The 21,120-nt window shown below is 42.1% G+C and overlaps 1 protein-coding gene across 2 annotated transcripts; it reads left to right on the top strand.

Moving 5' to 3' along the window:
• The first annotated feature begins 2,355 nt into the window (after positions 1-2,355).
• On the top strand, positions 2,356-19,574 carry ISX (intestine specific homeobox). 2 transcript variants are annotated; one of them, XM_083574267.1, is made up of 4 exons: positions 2,356-3,714; positions 13,835-13,986; positions 16,800-16,916; positions 17,811-19,574. In XM_083574267.1, exons 1-4 carry the CDS (start codon positions 3,528-3,530, stop codon positions 18,048-18,050), a joined length of 696 nt encoding a protein of 231 aa, XP_083430393.1. In that variant the 5' UTR covers positions 2,356-3,527; the 3' UTR covers positions 18,051-19,574. The 2 variants fall into 2 exon arrangements, with proteins under 2 accessions (XP_083430393.1, XP_083430394.1); XM_083574268.1 differs by having other exon boundaries at positions 3,563-3,718.
• Positions 19,575-21,120: the final 1,546 nt, after the last annotated feature.

The raw sequence follows: 21,120 nt of genomic DNA, 5'->3' as shown, positions 1-21,120 counted from the left end.
GTACTGCTGTGTTGAACTCTAAGACTATTTATTTTCACTTCTCTAGGGACTTGCTGAATTGTCTGTATGTTTTCTGTTATAAACAAAATCTGCCCTTTTCCCCTTATGGGGTATCCAAGGCCTTACGTGGGTTCCCTATTGGTAGGAGAAAATAACAGAGGCCAACCAGAGAATATTGAGAAGCAAAGCAGCTAGTAAGCCTGATCTTTATTGATCTGTTGCAACAGGGTGCTTCCCTCACACGCAGGAAAGAAGGAGGACTCCGAACAAAGGTCTGCCTGCCCTTATATAGACATTTTAAATTCCCTGCCCTGGAGCGCAAGACCACCCCTCCATATATCATACATACATCACAGAAGGGGTGTAACCCAAGACCACCCCCCACAAAAATCATACCTACATCACAGAAATTTGAGTGGTGTTGTTTTTCCTGTCTGGCAGGTTTTCTGATAATGCCTTATCTGATTGCCTTTCCTGGTAGTCTGCCCACTCCTTTGAAATGGTGATTACTAATACCCACTCCCTGAGACAATGGGAAAGTTCCCTCACCCCTCCCTCCTTGCAGAGAAAACATTTGGTCAGTTTGGGAGTCAAAATGGTTTCAGGGAGTCAAAATGGTTTCAGGAAGGTCTGTGCTGCTCCAGACATTGGTACATTTATGAACATCAACATCTATTTGTGTGTGTGTGTGTGTGTGTGTGTGTGTGTGTGTGTGACCTTAAAATTCTTATAACAATATGTACCAAAATATGTAAAACTGTGATGGCTTCTTTTTTTCTTGTGAAGGAGGGAGGGATCTAGTTTTTTCCTCTTAGTTTTTCCTCTTTATCTTTTTGTTCTGCTTGCATTCTGATTTACAATTTTAAAAATGCCATATTTTTTTTTAAAGAGCGATGAGATACCTTGTCTCCCAAGGGAATGAGATAAAGGCAGCAAGATAAACATCAAACAAGACACTGATAGAGCATCAACAACGGGGCTTAGGCTGCAAGAGTCCTTATTCTTGGCCTTTACAACAGGTCATGGATCATAAAAATGGAGAGGGCAAAAAGCTTCTGCAAAGGAAAGTAAGGCTAGATTATATGTTCTTGGATGGCAGGGAGCAGGTATAGCTGTTCCCCATCCACCTACATGGCAGCCTCTTCTTAATGAGAATAGAGCTGCTGTGAAGGGAAGGGGAGAATTTGCAGTGCCTTAATTAAACAGAGAGATGATTGCTGGCAGGATTACCGGCTTCTGTGAAGTAATCCTGTGAAGAAACCAAGCCAATAACCCCTCCCCAAACACATTTAGAAAGCCATAGAATGTTTAATCAATCAAAGGCCTGGTTATAGAAAAATGTTTTCGCCTGGCACCTACAGATATGTAATGAAGGTGCCAGGTGACCCTCACCCAGTGGCGTAGCGTGGGTTGTCAGCACCCGGGGCAAGGCAAGTAATTTGCGCCCCCTGTAGTGAGAGAGAGTGAGTGAGCCAGGTAGGGGCAGAGAGCTGTGAGTGCGAGCGCCCCCCCCCAGATGTTGCGCCTGGTGCGGCCGGCCCCCCCTGCACCCCCCACGCTACGCCACTGCCCTCACCTGTAGGTTAACCCAGTGTGAGGGACAATGGCTGCATTCATTCAAAGGGGTCTGTAAAATACCTTGACAGCAGAGTTGTTCCATATGAACAGAATCAGATTAACTGCAATACGCAATAAAACAGGACCTCAACAAAATGGGACTTCTGCAAATTCTTGGGTCTGCCTGGCTTTATTATCACTATTTAAATCCTGCCTTTTGACCTAAATTGCCTCTTCTTGGATGATGATGGTGATTCATTGTGCTCCCAGGCTGCAATACTATAGACGCTTACTCGTAAGGAGCCCTCATTGAATCCAGAGGTACTTATTTCTGGGTAAACATGCATAAGATTATGCTATTATGTGAGGAGGCTTATAAGATTAGTTAAAACATAAAATTCCAAATGAAGTTATCTGCAAAGAACTGATAAAGGATTGGTGCTACTTTAGTTATCAGTCTGAAAGATAGTCAATAGCCTATCTTGCTTTGTAGAATAGAACTTTGATTAGTACATTCAGGCTGAAATCTTATGCCCACTTATTCAGGTCAGGACTAAGCCTCATTGGAATGAATGCAGTTTACTTATAAATAGACATGCACAGGACTGCATTGTCAGGGTAAAAACCTGTGCATACTTCTCTATGAATAAAATCCACCCAAAGCATGGGATGGTGATGTTAGATTAATTGAATATGCACATTTTATTCTGCCTGACATGCTGGTGTTCCACCATAATTACTGTCCCTGGGCAGCTAACTTTACCAGCCCTTGGGAAAAGCCAGAAGTCTTTCATCTTGTCAGGTGAGTTTTATTGCCACCTTGGTTACACAGTAATTTCAGCCTAAGCTATACAAAGAATCATATGATGGGATATCAGGTAATTGGACAAGTAAGAATGGTCTGTCAGTACAATTGTGGGATAAAGATAATGAAAGGAACCAAAGGGAAGAGCCAACCAAAAAGGGAGTTGACTTTCATAAGTGGGGAGGAGAATCTTAGCGGAATGTACAAAACTTCATTTAAATGTGTTAAAAACAACAAGAGAAATCCAAAGGAGTGGGAGAGGAAGATGAGCCTCTGAAGTTCTTCCTCATGGAGCTTACACGGAGAGGATTCTCTAACCTTTGGGATGTTTTTCAAGCAAGATCTGTCGAAGTATTAACAGCAGGGGAAATGACTCTTCCATTTGCTCAGGCAATCTAGGAATCTTTTTATATATTTATTTTTCGTTATTGCCATTTTGGCAAAAGCTTTTTGCAAAGCAGTAGTTTTGGGACTTTTTGCCGAGTTGTAAAACTTGACAGAAGATAAAATTCCCAAATCATTTCAGAAAGGATAAATATTATGAAGGTCCCGAGAAGCTTGTTTATTTATGCTCAACACTTTCAAAGGCGTCCCAAATAACCTTGAAGAAAATTATATTTAGTCCAATTGCTTTTTCAAGTGCCATACTGCCTATTGGTCGAAGAAGAATATGCTGGTTCTTGTTGGTTGATCTCTTTGGAAAGAATAAAAAGGAAAGTAATCATTTCTAAATTCTTTCTCACATTAAGCTTCTCTTTAGTGGGTCTTTCTAGCAATATCTTGGATCTTTTAAGAAGAACACTCCTCCTCTTGGGATTACAATGAGAATGGATGTATGAAGAGGCTTAGAAATTTAAATGTGGGGGTGTTGTTTTGATAGGGGTGGGGCTGCACACACTGCTTCTATTTGGTTGTCATGCTGTTACTTCTGACTCAATTTTTCTTTCTAAATATTGTAGCAGATTTCAGGGATCCAAAAGAGAAAGTGGGCTTCATTCCTCCTCCCATTTTTTGAATTAGTCTGAGTAGGTGTCAGCAAGGAGAGAGAAATCAACATTTATTTGCCTTTTCCTTGCATAAAATGAACAACAGCAGGAGTGTGGTATACACAGTATATTCTCCATATCATCATATATAAATTTGTCTCTGCGTTTCCACCTTCCTAATGGAAAAAAAGATGAGTGACTCAAAGGAACGTGATAACAGGGAGAGGCCCATCCTACATTTTTCTATTGAAGAGATCTTAAAAAGAAAATCCAGGGAGGTCTGCTTACGCACGACGACGGTCTGCAATAACCACGCTGAGGATGCTCAAATCCTCAGAACAGAGCCAATTTCAGAAACGGCTAAGGGTAAGTAAGTACCGCTGCTTCTAGTTTATGAAACTTATATGAGCCTTGATCCTCTTATGCCCTTGATCCTCTTATGCCCTTGCATGACTCCAAAGTTTGATTGCTTAAGACAGCCACCAGCCACAATTTATTTCATGACTTAATATCATCATGCTTAATATCTTCGCATTCAAAATTACTTTATTTATGATACCAACGTATAACCCTTTGGGCAAGATGATGGAGGGGTGGAATTCAAATGTGTTCTCCAGTCGGCAAAACACTGCAATAAGTTGGCCTGGCTAGGGCTGCTACGATGTTGCACCTTTAACAGAAGTGCGCTTGGCAGAGGTTAAACAGGTGCAGCTTTTCCCAACATGAAAATGCATTGATGACATCCCTTCTACTTGAGAACTTTGACAAACTTCATACAACGAAGCCAAAATTTTGGTCTTTTTGTTAAATATTTGATCTGGCAACCCTACAATATATGTACAAGTGCAGGTGAAATGGGAAAGAATGGAGCGGGGGAGGGGTGTCCTAACATCACATCCCGACACTATGAAATGAATTGAAATTTGAAATTTCAAGCCACTTTGTTCCATATGAAAATTGCAAAACTGTCAGCCTGAGATTTCAAAAAGATGAGATGCTTGGAAGTGAAAAGGCCCTGTGCTAGCATACACAAAGACAAGCAACTGCTAATTCTTTAGGAAGGGCTGTGCAGTGTGAAAACACTGTAATTAGCAACTAAGACTGGAAGACCTGAGGTGATTTCTAGTGTTGTGAATGTTTACTTCTGGGTGGCTTCCAACATATATAAAAACATAATAAAACATTAAATCCTTCTATGATCTATGGCAAGATTAATCTAGAGCTGTTTTTTTCCAAATGAGATGATTTTGCTGCAAAAAAACTTACTTCCGTGTTGAGAAAAAGGGCATGCACAAAACATGTACATGATATCCTATAGCAAAAGGAAATATCTGTTTTACGCAGTTTATGCATGTAGCAGACAGAAACAGATTTAGGGGCATGCAACCAGTTCGGATCCACGGAGTGCAGAGCCTCGGAGATGCCTCAGGAGACACCACAACTATTATTTATAATGAAGAGAGAGAGGCAGGGGGCACCAAATTTTGGCTTTGCATAGGGTGCCATTGAAATTCGAGACCCCAAGGTCCACCACTGTGGTGGAGACCCACCAACAATTGCGATTTCCCACCATTTATTAAGGGTGTTCGCTGACTCCATGCAGCCCAAATTATGAAGTGAATCAGATTGATTCAGGGAAAGTTAGTGTGCTTCCAAGTCAGATCACGCAGTTAACAAGGTGCCTTAAGGCAGATCAGGGATTTCCTACACTTCCAAGTAGGGATGGAATGAGCTGTCAAGTTCCATTCTCTAAATTTCTCATTTGTCTAATATTAACTTCAGCTTTCCACATTTCTGCAGCGATTTCTGGTGTGTTTTTTTTATTATAAAATCCTCACGAACATTATCGGAATTTTAGTGTGACTTTTTCTCATGTAATTCACTTTGTACATTCTTTTCAGTGCTGTGCTCATTTTTATGCACTTTTTCCTAATATAAGCATTTTTGTAAACATTGGTTGACCAATAGGTTGGAAAACAACATTGCAGAATTCGGATAAGCATGAATTTCAAATGATGGCTATATTTCGCTTCCCAAATTGTTTCAGAAAGTATGAAATTGATTGATTTGGCTTCAAATGCAGACTGAATTGAATTCCCCCTGTGAACCGCCCTGAGACCTGCGGGTTTAGGGCAGTATACAAATTTAATAAATATAATAATAACTGTCCAAAAATGCATTAGGGGGAAATCTCATTCAGTCAAGCCTGGGCCTTCTCCCACATGTGGAGTTGTCGCTTCCATAGCAGGGCTAACTGGTGTATTTCCTTTCCACCATCACCTTTGCAGCTAATGGCCTGAGAGCAGTTTCAGCAGAGTTGCATGAAGCAGAAATCTTCTTCAAATAGTACTCCAGTAACAAAAGATCTATTGTATCATTTTTTTCCTAGGCTCCCAAATTTGCATCTGGCTTTCAGTCTGACTTTTCAGTCATTACTTTGAACTAAGGCTTCCAGAAGTGAATTCAACCATCCTATCTTACATCTTGCTGCAAAGGCTGAAGCCAAGGCAATTTGAAACAAACCTCAAAGCCATTTCTCTCCCGATTAGTAACATTTCTCTCAGCCTGCGCCAGGCTAAAATGTCACAATTTCTGGAAGTCAAATGCTACATTTACCAAAGTAAAATGTCATCCTGGCTCCAAAGACCTCCCCCCGCCCAACATTCTGTGTTTCACCTGCTCCACTTTCCCTTTTCCTCAAAGAGAATATTCTAAAGGGTGCAGAGAAAGTTAACATTTTCCTACTCATGTTTTAAAAGTGTATGCAAATATGGGACTAGAAAGGAGCTGAGGAGACTGGCATCTTAGTATTGTCAGTCAGAAGGGTCAGATGGAAAACTAGGACCCATTGCAAGAGCTTTTCGGAGTATATTTTTACTCCTGATTTCTTAGGACAGTGCTGACTGGGGATGATGGGAGTTGTAGCTGAAAACATCTGGAGGTCACCAGGTTGGAGAAGGCCGATTTAGGGTCACCGCTTCTTCCTTTTGTCTAGCAGGCCTCCTGTTCAAGTCCATCAGGCCTACCATCACATGGAAGTAGGGGTTCTAGGCTTATTTCCTCAGTTTGGGCATGTGGCAGTGTTACTGGGTAGTTCAGAATTTTCATCCTGAGGGAAACTATCTCAAGGCAGGGCAGTGCTCAAAATATCTATCACTAGCAAGACACAAACCGTTTACACTAGTTCCAATCTGATGAGAAGCTGGAACTGGGGTATGGAGCTGTCTTGTACCAAGTTACACCCCTGGTCTATCTAGCTCAGAATTGTCTTCAGGAAACTGAGACATGAGTCTGTCCTGCCTGGAGATATCAGGGATTGAACCTGGAGCTTTTTCCATGTAAAACATGCTGTACCACTGCAAAGTGGTCATGCAACCTACTTTTCAGAGGACAGTCCTCTATTTTCGAAGGTGTCCTCTGTTGAGGGGTTGTCCAGTTCAAGTCTGATTTAATGAAATCCTAAAAAGGAGCTTTGAAGTTACCCATCCGCAGTTAACAACACCTGGTCAGCAGACTGAGCAGGCACACCTTGGTCACCTGGTGTTTTCCCCACTATGGTGAGATGTATTATATTTGGATAAAATGAGACATTCGCAGGAGTTGGGTGATTTTCTTCAGGACCACAGCAAGGAGGGAGAGAGTTCGGCTTTATCTCCCAAGCCTAACTGCCTAACATGGCTGCTATTCAACATTCCTCCCCAGCCCTTGCCACCCTAGACCTAACTGCAATCTGAACCTGTGGCTGCATTTTTTTAAGTGCACATTAAATAAATAAAAAAAAGTAACTTACTGTAATGATTAGCTTGGCTCTCGGACTCCTATCCAATACCTTACCACTGAGTTAGACTGTACTCAAGTCCTGTTTGTAGGCTTTCCATAAGGCTTTCCACAATTGTCTAGATGCAGCCTCGGCCTGATGCAGCAGGACTCTTCTTACATTTTTTCTGACTTGCCAGTTCCCCTCAGATCAGCCTCTATAACCCAAGCAATGTGCATTTCCTGGGATTTCACATATGCAGGTCACATTTTATAAGGCTGTTCGGTAAACTTATGATCACAGCTGTAGGGCTTCTGCTAATAGACACTGGGTTATGGGACTATTTTATAAATTAATAACATTGTTGACCATTTCCTCTCTAACATCTTTTGTGGTTTTATTGGTCTTTTCCCAAACTGATCTAAGAACTCGTCATTGCAGCCCAAGGATTTGATTTCTTGGTGTGTGTTTTTTATTATTCCTTGGCTAAGAATTGAGGGCATGCCTTTTATCTGTTGTTTTAACAAGAGTTTTATCTTATATCAGTAAGGAGCAGAGGCCAGGTATACTGAAGTAATGACAAAATTACACTGCAGGAATGGAAAGGGAGCAGGAAACCTGATTGAGACAGAGATCTGAAAGAGGCAAGAGCCTCTGATTGATGTGTAGAGCTTTGTAGGTACAAGTAACAACAGATAGCAACAGGTAGCTTGTAAATGGTCTGACAGAGAAACCTATAATAAATCCAACTTCATTCTGTGGTTCTATTTCAAAAACACAAGTATCATCTGCTGTATATTTTGGAAAGTTGACTGTTCCAGGTCTATGCAGAGGGTGTGGGGCCACTAGGCACACTGAGCCCCAGGTCTCATTGGGCTAAGCTGACCAGGGCCCCCCTGTCAGGGACCAGCTGCTGTTTCTTTTAGTTTATAACTTTAGTCTCACAAGACTTCTGCCCTGGGCAAGCTCTGTATGGGCTATTTCTGTTCGCTATGGATAACCAAATTTTGTGTGATGGTTTCTGAGATCAAGGAGCAGGCTTTCATCTGAGATCAAAGAGCAGGTTTATGTTGGGTGCCATTTTGATCAAGACAGGAGACTCGACTTTTCAAAACTGCACTGATTTTAACCAAATTTCGCATACCATTTGCTGAGATCAAGGAACAGGTTTTCTTCTATGTTTGGATATAGTTGGGTGCCATCTTGAATCAATATGGTGGAATGAACCTCTCATAACTGTACTGATAGTAACCACAAATTTCAGCACTGCACTGATTGTTTGGTTTCTTAGAATTCACAAGCACAAGGTACAAGGCTGTTAGTTAAATGCAAGAAGGGCCTTGCATGATCAGACTCACCTAGTCCAACCCTCTGTTTCTTACAACAGCCAAAAGCCCCCAACAGGGCATGAGAGCAATATCGTTTTCCCAATCTTGCTCCCTAACAACTAGGGAAGGTTGAATTAGTCTATTTCCATCCGATGCCACCTGTCTTCACTGATGCTTGTCCCATTTCCACAACAATCTGCATTTTTAAAAGAAGTGCAATTTTTTTGGAATCTGATGTGTGAAATGGACCTGAACCCTGAATTCTAAGTCTATATTTGCATCCTCAGGAGAGCCAGGGACAGCTCCCAAGTTTGGTGCAGTCCTTGGGCAAGATGCCCTTGTTCAGGGTGGAGATCCCCAAGTAGGTTAGTCTTTGTCACTTTCATCCCTGGCCATTCAATTGCCCTCTCCCACTTGGCCCAGTGCACAACACTGCTCCAAAGGAGAGGGGAAGTTGCGAAGAACTTGCTATTCCTTTCCCTTGTGTCGCCATAAAGCTTGCTGGGTTGGCCTGAGAACTGGTTGGGACAACTTCACTGCTCTCATATAGTTTTGAACTTCTTAGCCTAACCTTGGACTTTGGAATTCTGGTCGTGTTCCTAGCTTGGTTAACTCCTCCGTCCTGTTTGTAGGCGCTCTGGGACAGAATTAGCTTTTCTTGCTGCTGTTGCAACTATAGCGTACTTCTCTTCCTCTCAAGTAACAGCCTCTGGTGTCATGTCTGGAGCAGGAGGCAGGACGCAAAACTATTAAATACTGGGAAGCTCAGAAGCCTCTCTACAAATGCCCCTTTCCAGGATGAGAGTTGCTGTAAATTTGCCAGAAGCAAATCCATTCCAACCATACCAGTTGCCAGCACATCCTTGCTGGCAATGAATTCAAGGTGTGTTTGGCCTCCAAAGGTATCTTCTTCCACACTGCATTTGGTTTCAGCACACTGAACAGGGACCTTCACAAAACATGGTGAGCATTTCATAGCTTTGCATGAGGAAGGGAGGAGTTGGGGAAGGGAGGGAGAAAGAGACAGAGAGCTCCCAGTCCTTCTCACTATCCATTCCCACTTCTCATGTTTGTTTGTTTTTTTTGGTTTTCATTTGTTTTTGTTGAATGATTCTCTGCTCTTAGTGCCTGGGGCCTTCTGCTTACTCTCTGTTCCAGCCCTCCTCTCCAATAATTAAGCAATCTATGATTGGTGTCTGGGTAAAGGCAGCTTTTTGTCTGAAAGTTTTGGGCTGAAAGAAATGAAATGGAGCCTTTAAACGTCCCAGCATCCTGCTGCTCTATTTCTGCAATGCCTCAACAGATAGCAGCAGGATGCTAAATGCTATGCTTCAGTAGCAGAAGGCTGTACCCTGAGCAATTTGTATGTACCCAATTAGAACCATTCTCCCTGACTACACTAGTCCCTTTTAATAAGGGGTGAAAAGCTCCTTTAATAAAAAAAATTAGCCACAGCACCATACTCCCGCCTCGTCGTCTCTCCACATGCTTTCTTAAATTGGAAAGCAAGCTCTTTAGCTTGGAGGAGAAGCCCCAGAGCAGACATATCTCCTTATGTATACAAGCAAATTTGGTTTGCTTCACTGAAGCACAGCATGGTTACATCCTTTTTTTATATTTTTAATGAACTGGCTGACCTGTACTTTCGCGGAAGGGCCAACACTTTAAAAAGCCTTGCCACACCGTTCAGACACCAGTGGCCATGATTAGGATCATCTTTTTGAAGAAGCAAAGCTGATCTCATCTTCACCATTGCTGACAGCACCAAAACTGGCCTCAACATCAGCAACATCATCATTACCAGCACAATATATAGATATATGATAACTCATAGCAGGGCAGAAGTGGGGGACCTTTTTCTAAGCCAAGGGCCATGGTAGACTTCCTGTGGTAGAGAGGGCCAGTGATAAAAGACAGCAGATAAATGGGTGTTACTTTTCCCTCTATACAGTGGACTATATTCTAGCCATGCAAAAGTCAGAGGTTTGCACACATGCATCTATCTAGGCAGGCAAGAGGCATCATTACAGTTCAAGGACACATTGCAAATGAGCAACAGCAATTGAGGGGGACATGGAGCAGGACCAGTGAGGATTGTGACCTGGAGAGAGTCCCGAGAGACCTGGAGGTCTCTAGGCCTGAAATACCCTGAAATACCTTAGGGACCACTTTGTTTCATACCAGTCTGTCTGCAGCCGAAGATCTGTGTGGAACTGATGAGCCTATTTGAAATACTACAGCATGCTAAGGTTGCTCTTTGTTCCATGAAAGCATGGGGACTTTTGCTAGAGGTTTCAGGATCTACATTCAGAAAAAGGAACTGCACTCCTAAACCACTTAAGCTTTTATTCTGAATGACTTCCCTGCAGCTTTTAAAAAATGCATTTGAACATCCCAAGCTTTTGCATATGGAAACATTTCAAAAAAGAAATGGTGTCTTATTTCCCCAGGGATTCTGGAGCCAAATTTGTAAATCTGGCGTTACGCTCAACATTCTCTAGCCTTATATCTTCCTCCCACATTCTTTATTAGACTGTAATTTTGAGCGCTGTTGTTTGCTGTGGGATCTCTGAAGTTGAAATCCCAAAGGCACCTACAAATATTCGGAGCTGCAGTCAGAGAAAATTTCACCTTGTGGGGGTGAATGCTAACATTGACGTGCCACTTCTTTCTTCCCCTTCCTCTCCCCACACCCAAATATCTCTCTCTCTCTCTCTCTCTCTCTCTCTCTCTCTCTCTCTCTCTCTCTGAAACATAAACAGAATTATTAAGTTTAATCAAAAATGCACCATCTCACTTTCCTACTGGCGAGTTCTTGATTAGCTGACTGTAACTATATCAGCAGCAATTTCATTTGGAGCTGAAATCAAAGCCAGTCTACTCAGACTCTGTTGGTCCACAGGTTATTTTATTCTTTTAATTTGATGAGTTCCAGCTTTGGAAAAAAATGCTCTCAACAGGACTGGCACTCAAAAACTCTGTGTGTTGTTATCCATATGCAACGCATCAGTAAACAGCTTGTCACACCAAGTGCAGGAAGCAGCAAGACCTACATTACCTTAATATCAACAACAGTGTTCTTTTAGAGCAGCGGTTCTCAACCTGTGGGTCCCCAGATGATGTTGGACTACAACTCCCATCATCCCTGAGCTCTGGCTATGGATGATGGGAGTTGTAGTCCAACAACATCTGGGGACCCACAGGTTGAGAACCGCTGTTAGAGGCATCTGCAGTAGGACACCCAAGGTGGTGAACATCTGTACTCTCAAGGGCCAATCTGTTCTTCAGACAATGGCCACTGCCAGTATTCTGTGGGAAAGCTTCAGCCTCATGCTGGAAATTTAGGTTTGTGCAATTGAAGTAGATTAAAGCACTCTGGTGAAACAGATCTACTTTATAAAAAAATACTTTGTGATTAGGAAAGTGGTGGGTTAACCACATTTTAAAAAATGTGGGATAAATGACTGGTTGATAGGGAAACCTATAAACACCATACAGGCAAATCAGGATGAATGCCTCAGGTTGGGGACAGCTGGGAGGGGTGGCAGATCTGGGGGGCAGCAGCATACCAGTCACCAGCCCCTTCACTTGTCCCCCACCACCTCCAGCATATCCTGGCCTTTCTGGGCTGCCTCCGGTCACCTCAGGCAGCCGCGGTGGGGGCAGAGGAGCAGGCGAGAGTGCCATTTTCTGCTTTGCCTCAAGTGGCAAAACATTCTTGACCCCTATAGTTTCTAGCCCATATACATTTTTGTTAAAAACTGAACAGAACTTTCTTCTGAAACAACTTGTTTCAACAAGACTGAAACTTACAGGACTCCTATCTTTAATGCACTACTAAGGAAATGTTTGCTTATCTCTGATCACTGCCCTCATAGTGTCCGCAAGACTTAGTGTGACTGGCACTTGCTCCTTGAGGCAACTTCAAGAGATGCATCTAATGAGCTGTATTTTGATACGCTACTTAAAGGTCCAAGGGTTTGAGACGGAACTTTCTGGTACATAAGCTTCATTCATTCAATCAATCTGACCCTTTCTTCTGAGATGAGCCTGTGATGACAGTATTCATTACGACGGATGCTTATATTTCTGCCTAACTTGCAGCCACACTGAAAACTGAGCTTGTAAGATTGTCGTCTCAGAATATCTTCCCTTCAGCATTACCCCCACCAACCATGTGCATCCTGCTACTTGCTGTAACGCTACAGCTATAAGATTGTGTTGTTTAGTAATAAGGTGACTGAGGCTAAACATAATAGGTGATAAAAGTGTGCCTAATATGTGGTTGAGACTGTGACTGACCACCTACGTGTGGGCAACTGCTCATTATTAGATGCCACTTTGCAGGCATCTATACTCAGTGCCCCCTTGTTAGGGGCAGGGTTGGTGGAAAGGGCAATATGGACAGGAACTGTAGACTTGGTCCCAATCAAGCCTTCCCATATAGCACTTGCAAACAAGGCTTTATATCTCAGCCTAGCCATCCTCAGTAGCCTGTTGTGATTTGTTGTGACACATGAATTACTTGGAAGGGAGTGAGATGCGTATGTGTTTGATCTTTCAAAAAACAACAACAATGAGATGTGCTTGGTAGAATTTTGTAATAGCCACAAGACTTGGCTTGATTTGATCATGTGTAAATCAGCCTGGTTTTGCTTGGGAGCAGCTTTTCAAGTGTGTAATAAACATCTCTAAGCTTAAGAAGACTCAGGCCCCTGCATCAATTCAGAGGCTGACTAGTTCAGTTCGGGGATCTGAGTCTTCTTTGTCCCCCACCCCTCCACTATTGGAAAATCAATATCCTTTTGACAGAAAGGGTTAAAATTTGTAGGCACAGTAGCCCCTCAAGGATGTGTAAAGTTTGCCAAATTATAGAAAGATAGATCCTGGGTCTTTTGTGCTGGACAACTGTAAGATGGGGAGATGGGGACAACTGTAAGATGGGGAGATATCTATACTTTTTATTTGGGGCCATAATTGGATAAATCCCGCTCCTCTCAAAAAGGAAACCAACCATACTCTTTTTTCCCCTTAATCAGAATTCAGTGGTTTGTTGCTTTTCCGGAGCAGGTTGCCCCCCTAGCAGGAGCAAAGGAAGGGGGATGCGGTAGGTGCAGGCCACCCTGGGTGTCACCACTGACGAGGTTGACAAAATGCCTGAGCCATGCAGCTCTGCGCTGCCCAAATGGTCCACCAGCTGCCTCCCCCTCAGCTGGGTGACTGAATGGGAGGAGGCACGCAAACTCTGAAGGCCCCGCGGTGTGCCCTGCACCTATGGGTGGCTTGCACCACCCCAGGCACCCGAGTGGCTTCCTCTGCCACTGCCCCCTAGATCAGCTTCAAACACTTCCCTGTCTTATAAAGATAATCCCCTAAAATACCTATTCCTCTGTTTGTACAGATGAAAAGAAAGGGAAACGAAGGATCAGGACAACATTCACAGCAGAGCAGCTTCAAGAGCTGGAGAGGATCTTCCACATTACACACTACCCAGATGTTAACATCCGCAACCAGCTAGCAGCAAAGATCAATCTTCCAGAAGCCAGGATCCAGGTAAATTATTTGTCCCTCTGATGTAGGGTCAGTCCAATACATTTTGCTGCCTGAAGCAAACTAAAGTGTGTGGCTGTAAATATGCTCAGAAAATGGGTAGGATGGAATCCTCCCATTCATTACAATCCACGTGCCTGGATGTATTGGAATGGGCAATCTGTTTTAATTAGGCTGGTTCACAGATCCTCTAAATCAGTGTTCCCCAACCTTTGGTCTCAGGCAGCTTTTGGACCACAATTCCCATCATCCCTGACCACTGGTCTTCCTAGCTAGAGGTGATGGGAATTGTAGTCCAAAAACAGCTGTAAACCCAAGGTTGGGAAACACTGCTCTAAATTAGTGGCTCCCACCCCACCCCCTTGATTCCATCAATTCACCCCCAGTGTCCCCTATAAAAAGCATTATTCAGAAAAGTGGTTTGCATGGCCCACTAAGGAAGGTAATAACACCATAAAATTCAAAACAGTAACTGTTCATTGCATATTTATTCAAAATCCAATCAAAGCTATTTAAGTAATTCAACAAAATGGATGAGCCAGTGATACCAGCTTTTCAAAGTTTGAAAATCAATTGACACCTCCAGCAACATCCCCCCCTTGCCTCTTAGTGCCCCCCAAGATAATCCTAGCACCCTCCAGTGGGTGGTACTGCTCACTTTGAGAAACACTAGATTGTTATATTTTAATGACTATAAGCTGCTCACCATAAATATTTGTGTCGTGATTCTTCTTTTTAGTGGCAAAGCCCTGTTCTCATCACCATGTGAGTTTTATTGAGAAATAACTTTTAAAAATGATTTCCCAGTAAGCAATCTCCAGTGCCCTGCATTTGTAGCTGAATTCATTATATTTGAGCTTGTATTCAGTTGCAAAGCCATGTGCTTGATAAAAGGTAATGTTCTGACCAGAGTAGCCCCAGCATGTCCCACTTTCAGGTGGAGATAAACAAACCCACCTTGGCTCACTATCTGAATGGCTCGTAAAAATCAGCAAACAGTTCATTGCTTACTCCAAACCCAATTTTCCTGAGGCAGTTCTTCAAAGCAGCCCCCAGCAAAGCAAGAGCGAAACTTGTTTTTGAATTTAAATTCTTAGATTAGATGAGAAGACACATCTCTCCGTCTTGTTTAAATGATCATATCTAAGAGCCATTTCACAGGCAAGGCTTCCCCCTCCCTACACAAGTGTTTCATAGTGTGGGGGGGGATAGAGAGCCTTCAGATATGAATATCATGTGCATATATTCATTGTCAAGAAGTGTACACTTATTCTCAGCTCATTGCCAATCAAAAGAATGAAACCTCAAAAAATGTCATTTGCATCTTGGTCTCAGTGAATCTGGAGGGTTGAATTTTCATAAGATGTCACAGAATCATAGAATCAGTGAATTGTAGAGTTGGAAGGGACCTTGAAGATCATCTACCCGAACCACCTACAATGCAGAAATCTCAGCTAGTCAGTCAACCAGCTACAAATCCACCTAAATTTGGGTTCCTCACGAGTCCTTCCAGCAGTCTTCACCATTTGTAATTCCACAGGTGTTCAAATTAATTTCTTTCTTTTTAAAATATTTTGTTTTTTGTTTTTTAACAATGTTCTTATACATTTAAATGATTTTCAGTTTTTGTGCATCTGAGATTACTTGAATCCCTGGACTTCCCTCCAACCCCCATTTCCAATATTTATCTGTTCTGTCTATTGCATCTAATCATATTTTTCAGATCCGTTTTTGTATCCATTTTTAACTTTGGTCTTATTACATTGTAAGTGTTATAACAATCCTGCTAATGTTTTTAAATATCTACAGTGATCTTTAAGGCACTCTAATTTTTTTCCCACTCTTTGCTGAATTTCTTATCATCTTGGTGTCTGATCTTCATAGTCATTTTTGTCATTTCAGCATACTCCATCATCTTGATTATCCATTCTTCTTGGTTGGGACTTTCTCTTCCTTCCATTTCTGGGCGAAAAGCATTCTTGTGACTGTCATCGCATACATAAACAGTCTTTTCAAGTCCTTTGGTATTTCATCTCCTATTATTCCCAATAAGAAAGCTTCTGGTTTTTTGACAAAGGTGGTCTTAAACAATTTTTTTCAATTCAATATATATCATTTCCCAGAATTCTTTTGCTATTTTGCATGTCCACCACATGTGGTAGAATGTGCCTTCTTTTCCCTTACACTTCCAGCATAAGTTGGAAGTGTTTTTTATACAATTTTGCTAGTCTTATAGGAGTCAAATACCAACGGTACATCATTTTCATATAGTTTTATTTCAGCGTACAACAAGCCGTGAATTTTAAATCCTCCTTCCACAACTTTTCCCATGGGTTAAGTTGTATATTATACCCAATATCTTTTGCCCAGTGTATCATTACTAATTTGACTTCTTCATCCTTAGTATCCCATTCTAACAGTAGTTTCTACATTTTTGATAATAATTTATCATTGTTTTCCAGTAGATCTTTTTTGAACCTTGAAATCCATCCCCTTGTCATTCCTAAATATATCACTTAGTTAGTGATATTGTAACCAGTCCATTAATATGCACTTTTATCATCAATTTTTCTCAGTTTCAGTTGATTTTCAACTTCAGTTAACAGCTCTTTATAGGTTGCCCATTCCCTTTTCATGTTAAGTTTTTTAACAGATATCACTTTCAATGGGGAGAGCCACCATGGTGACTACAGGTGTTCAAATTAAAATCCATTTAGTTCCTATATTTTACCATAAACAATTCTCAGTTGTGGGCACATTTATTTCTTCTAATATATTTTTGGTTGATTTCATTTCTTCTCTTCCCCCACACATAGATCTGGTTTCAGAATCAGCGGGCAAAGTGGAGGAAGCATGAAAGATTTGGCAATTTTTGTGGTCTTCAGCATCTAACTGAGGTTGATTTTATCCCAGCTCCAAAGGCAGAGACAGTAGTGAGTATAAATGACCATCTGTAAAGGGAGGACCGGCCTTGTTAAAGTGAGACTTTTGGTACATATGAATTGTACTAATTAAGAACAAATACTGAACCTTGAAAAAGCAGGTAATAAACACCCTGAAATGCTTCTGATTAACAATTTTGGGTTAGGCACTACTTGTCATAGTTTTGCATAGCCTTTGTGGGTGTTTTTGTAAAAGCACAAATAGGCTTAACAGTAATAGCCTTGCACAGAGAGGCATCCAAGAGTCTAGCACATGTTTTAGCTAGCAGCACTAAAATACCGTAACTCAGACCTTGTTATCCATTCTGGCCTACAAACCTCAAAAAAATATATTCCTTTCTTCACCCTCCACCCCAGAGTTTAATGTCTGCAGACCATGGCTAATACAAAACTGAAACACTAGTCTGAGCTGTGTTTGCAAACCATGGTTTTGATTACTTCAAAACTTCATCTCTACACAACTGCTTTTTCTATTCTAATCCCAACACATTCTAAACCCTGGATTTACATGTTCTGCAAAGGCTAGAACTGTCTGACAGCGCATTTCTATTATTGTCTACTCAGAAGTAAGTCCCACTGAGCCCCTGTACAGGGCTGCAGCCTGAAAGAGTTATTTGGTTGGCAAACAATATTTCTGTCCCGTCCTCCGCCCACACAAACCCTCGCAATCACCGGAACAAAATGATTTCTTTTCTCCCTTACTGATTGCCTGTCACTATATTTTAAGGACTCCATTTAGAGGTACTCTCTGAAACTTTGTTGCTTTTTTATTGCTAAACACTGAAGGGAATTGATAAGGCAAGTCGTGTGTTGCTCATAAATTGCACCCGGCTAAAAGCCTGCATTAGTGCGCCTAAGATTCTCTTTCTATCTGTCTTATGACAGGGTCCCTGCCGAGTGCCATGCAGCCGTTGTGACATAGGCCCCCACCCATGGCAGTACTCATCGATCCAAGAGCATTCCTCATCTTCCTGGTTACCAGACATGACGCCCTGTGCCCTGCTGCGCACGGATCCAATGATGTTCTCAAAGCCTTATCTACTCTTTGACTACCTCCCTCAGTACAGCCTCCCACCTCTGTCCTTGAAACCAGCATGGAGGCATATTGGTGGCAATTTCACATAGAAGAGGATGAGGAAGGAAGAGCTACTGTGCTTTGTAGCATCATCATTGAACTAGCATGTTGCGGTGGACTTACACCAGGGAAACCTGCTGGATTCAGATCCCCAAGTGGCCACAAAAGTGGCTAGGTGGTCTTGAATTGATTGCTAGAAGAACATAGGGAGTTGCCTTTTACAAACCCAAAGGTCCACCTAGCTTAGTATTACACTGACAGGCAATGGCTCTCCAGGGTTTCAAAGAGAAGTCCCTCTCAGACCTGCCAGGAGATGCCAGAAACTGAAGATGGGACCTTCTGCACCATAGGAGCCAACTCCTAGGGGCTGAGGCCCCTTCGCCCCTCCCATAAAATATTTGAGGGGACCAGGGTCCCCAAAGTTGATGGGCTTTAGCATTCAAATGGTGTGTGTGTGCCACATCTTGTGATCAATTAGGTGGGGCTTACCTGGGCCCGTCCAATCTTTTAGTCAAGTTGGCACTCTTGTTCTGCATGCAAGAAAAATGGTCCACTGCTGAGTTGCAACCCTTCCCCATCTCTCAGCCTCACCTACTTCACACCGGTGAGGATGAAAGAGGGAGAAACCATATGCGTCACCTGGAGCTCCACAGAAGAATGGAGAGATGCAAATGTAATACTGATAATTGCTGGAGGAGAATTCAGCTTAATACAAAGCTAAAATGCTTATCGTTGACCTTGAAGAATGAATGCTGCTTGACCTAAATGAGAAGCAATTAAAGAAGAAAGCCAACACTTCCTCCATTGAAGGACTCTGCTTGAAAAAAATATCACTTTCTAGGTGTGGGGTTAATATACCAAATGGATATTGCATTGCAATGTCTGTTGGAGAGTTGAGGCTTTACACAGCCCTAAAACTGATGGATAACACTGTTGCAAAAGTGGCCTGGGATGATGAGATTTTATTGGTCAGTGCTGAAGGAGTGGAATCACCTTCCCTCTTCGGGAAAAGCGCTATTATTCTGTTGATCAAACTGGACAGTCTAAAGCAGTGTTTCTCAAACTTGGGTCCCCAGATGTTGTTGGACTATAACTCCAATCATCCCTGAGCTCTGGCCTTGCTAGCTAGGGATGATGGGAGTTGTAGTTCAACAACATCTGGGGACCCAAGGTTGAGAAAGGCTGATCTAAAGGATAAGGCTGTTGGATTCCTTGCCTTGCACACTTTGCGTTAGTTGTGCTTCGTGGGGTAAAATGTACGTTCAAGAAAAGGGATAAAAACACCAAGGTAGCTTTTGAATAACCTTATTTCTGTGAAGTGAGGGATGAGGGTGTTTGCTTTATTGTATTTTGAACCTGAAATAATGGCTTATAGATTAATAGATGGAGGGGGAGAGAGATTAATAGATGGAGGGGGAGACAGAATTATATTGGATGAAATACTGGATGTCTTGCCCTGTTGCATTAAGGAGTGTCTTTAAATGATTAAAATCTTTATACAAGGAAATGGCTTTTTGTGTTGTTGGGGTTTCTCCAGTGCTGAGGATCAGTGAACCACCAAAGAACAAAACCAGAAGGAGCCATGTTGGAGGCAGAGCGATTTTGAATTCTCCCAGAATTCCTGTGTGCTTTTACAGGAAAATAGAAAGCTGCCCCATGTCAATCGGGCCAGGTATACAAAAGTGAGGTTCCCCAGGTGGCACAAATACCACAGGCTAATAGCATAAGAAGCACTCGATGTAATTGACAGAAATAGGAACACATTTTCAGGGCCCTGAAGCTTGAACTGATATGGGCGCCCCTTTACAACCAGAAATGAGGTTTGGGTAACCACTGTTATCTTCTTCAATAGGGTTGTTCAGCAACGGATCACCATAATTTAAAAAATAATATTAACTAACTGCTCAGATTAACTACCTCTCAGATTTTGATTAAAATTGCTGTACTTTATTATCTCATATTACATGAAGCACATTTTACAAAACACTCTTTCTGATTTTTGTAGCAAAATATTCATGAGAACATGGATTTGGGACTATGTCTAGCAACGTAATAATGCCTGACACACACAAAGAGCTTCCAGTCTCTTAAAAGCACTCAGATTCTGCAACAGGGATAAATGAAATGAGTGTGGTTAAAGAAATCTATGCAGATTGTCCAGATTTCAGTCATGTATTCTGAATGCAAAATGTGAGTTTTTTGGTTGCAGAATTTGAGGTGGTTCAGAATTGTGTGTCCCCAGCATGCAGGATAGTCTCCAAAGACTGAGAGGCCTCTTGATGCCTTCCCAGATGTAAAGTGCAGGAAGAGACTTTCCACATATTTCAGTCCATCTCTTCAATAGTTTTGTGTGTGCGCGCGCGCGCACCACACACACACACACACACACATTTTTTTCCTGAGAGGGGGAAATAGTGGAGCAACCTGCAGGCTCTTTTCATTTAAATGATCAAATATGAGTCCAGTGTTGAATCTTCAGGGGATTTCAGATTAAACACTTTAAAGGGAAACTCAAATAGATTTTTTATCAGCTCTAATAACATTCCCACCTCTGAAAAGTTGCAAAGAATTTATCGCTCTGGTTCTTGTTTTCATAAAAATTTCAAGGAGAAAATGTTCCCTGCCCCCATGGAATAGCAACAATGGCAATGAAATGCTGGCTAGAAGCCCTGGGCACAGTCCTCGGGAATGCTAATTTAAGTGGGTTTGTGTTGCGGTCTTTCCAGCTACCCCAGTGATCTATTAAAAGAATCAAAGCCTGTTGATTAGACAGGGCCCTTCTGCTTGGGATCTTCGGTGACTGTGCCTCATCTCTGTTTTGCCAAGCCTTCTATCATCTCATTTCTCATCATTGTTTCCAGTGCCTCTGCCATGTCATCAGTGTCAAGTTTATTCAATCATTAAATGTAGGCACTGCTACTCGCAGCCTCCTAAGCCTAAAGCTTTATCATTCTTCAAAGGTCTTAAAAACTTTCAGTAGCTGAAATGGCCTGGCTATTTTTAATGGCTCCCAGTACAATAAGAAAAGGCAATTTAACAACCCTACACCTGCCCCCTTATCTGTCTCTTTCGCTCCAGGAAACATTTTTTCCATCTTTTGAGTGTTCCTTTATTTATGTC

This window comes from Podarcis filfolensis (genome assembly GCF_964270895.1).
Source record: "Podarcis filfolensis genome assembly, chromosome: 10".
NCBI lineage: Eukaryota > Metazoa > Chordata > Lepidosauria > Squamata > Lacertidae > Podarcis > Podarcis filfolensis.
This window is presented reverse-complemented; position numbering and strand designations above follow the sequence as displayed.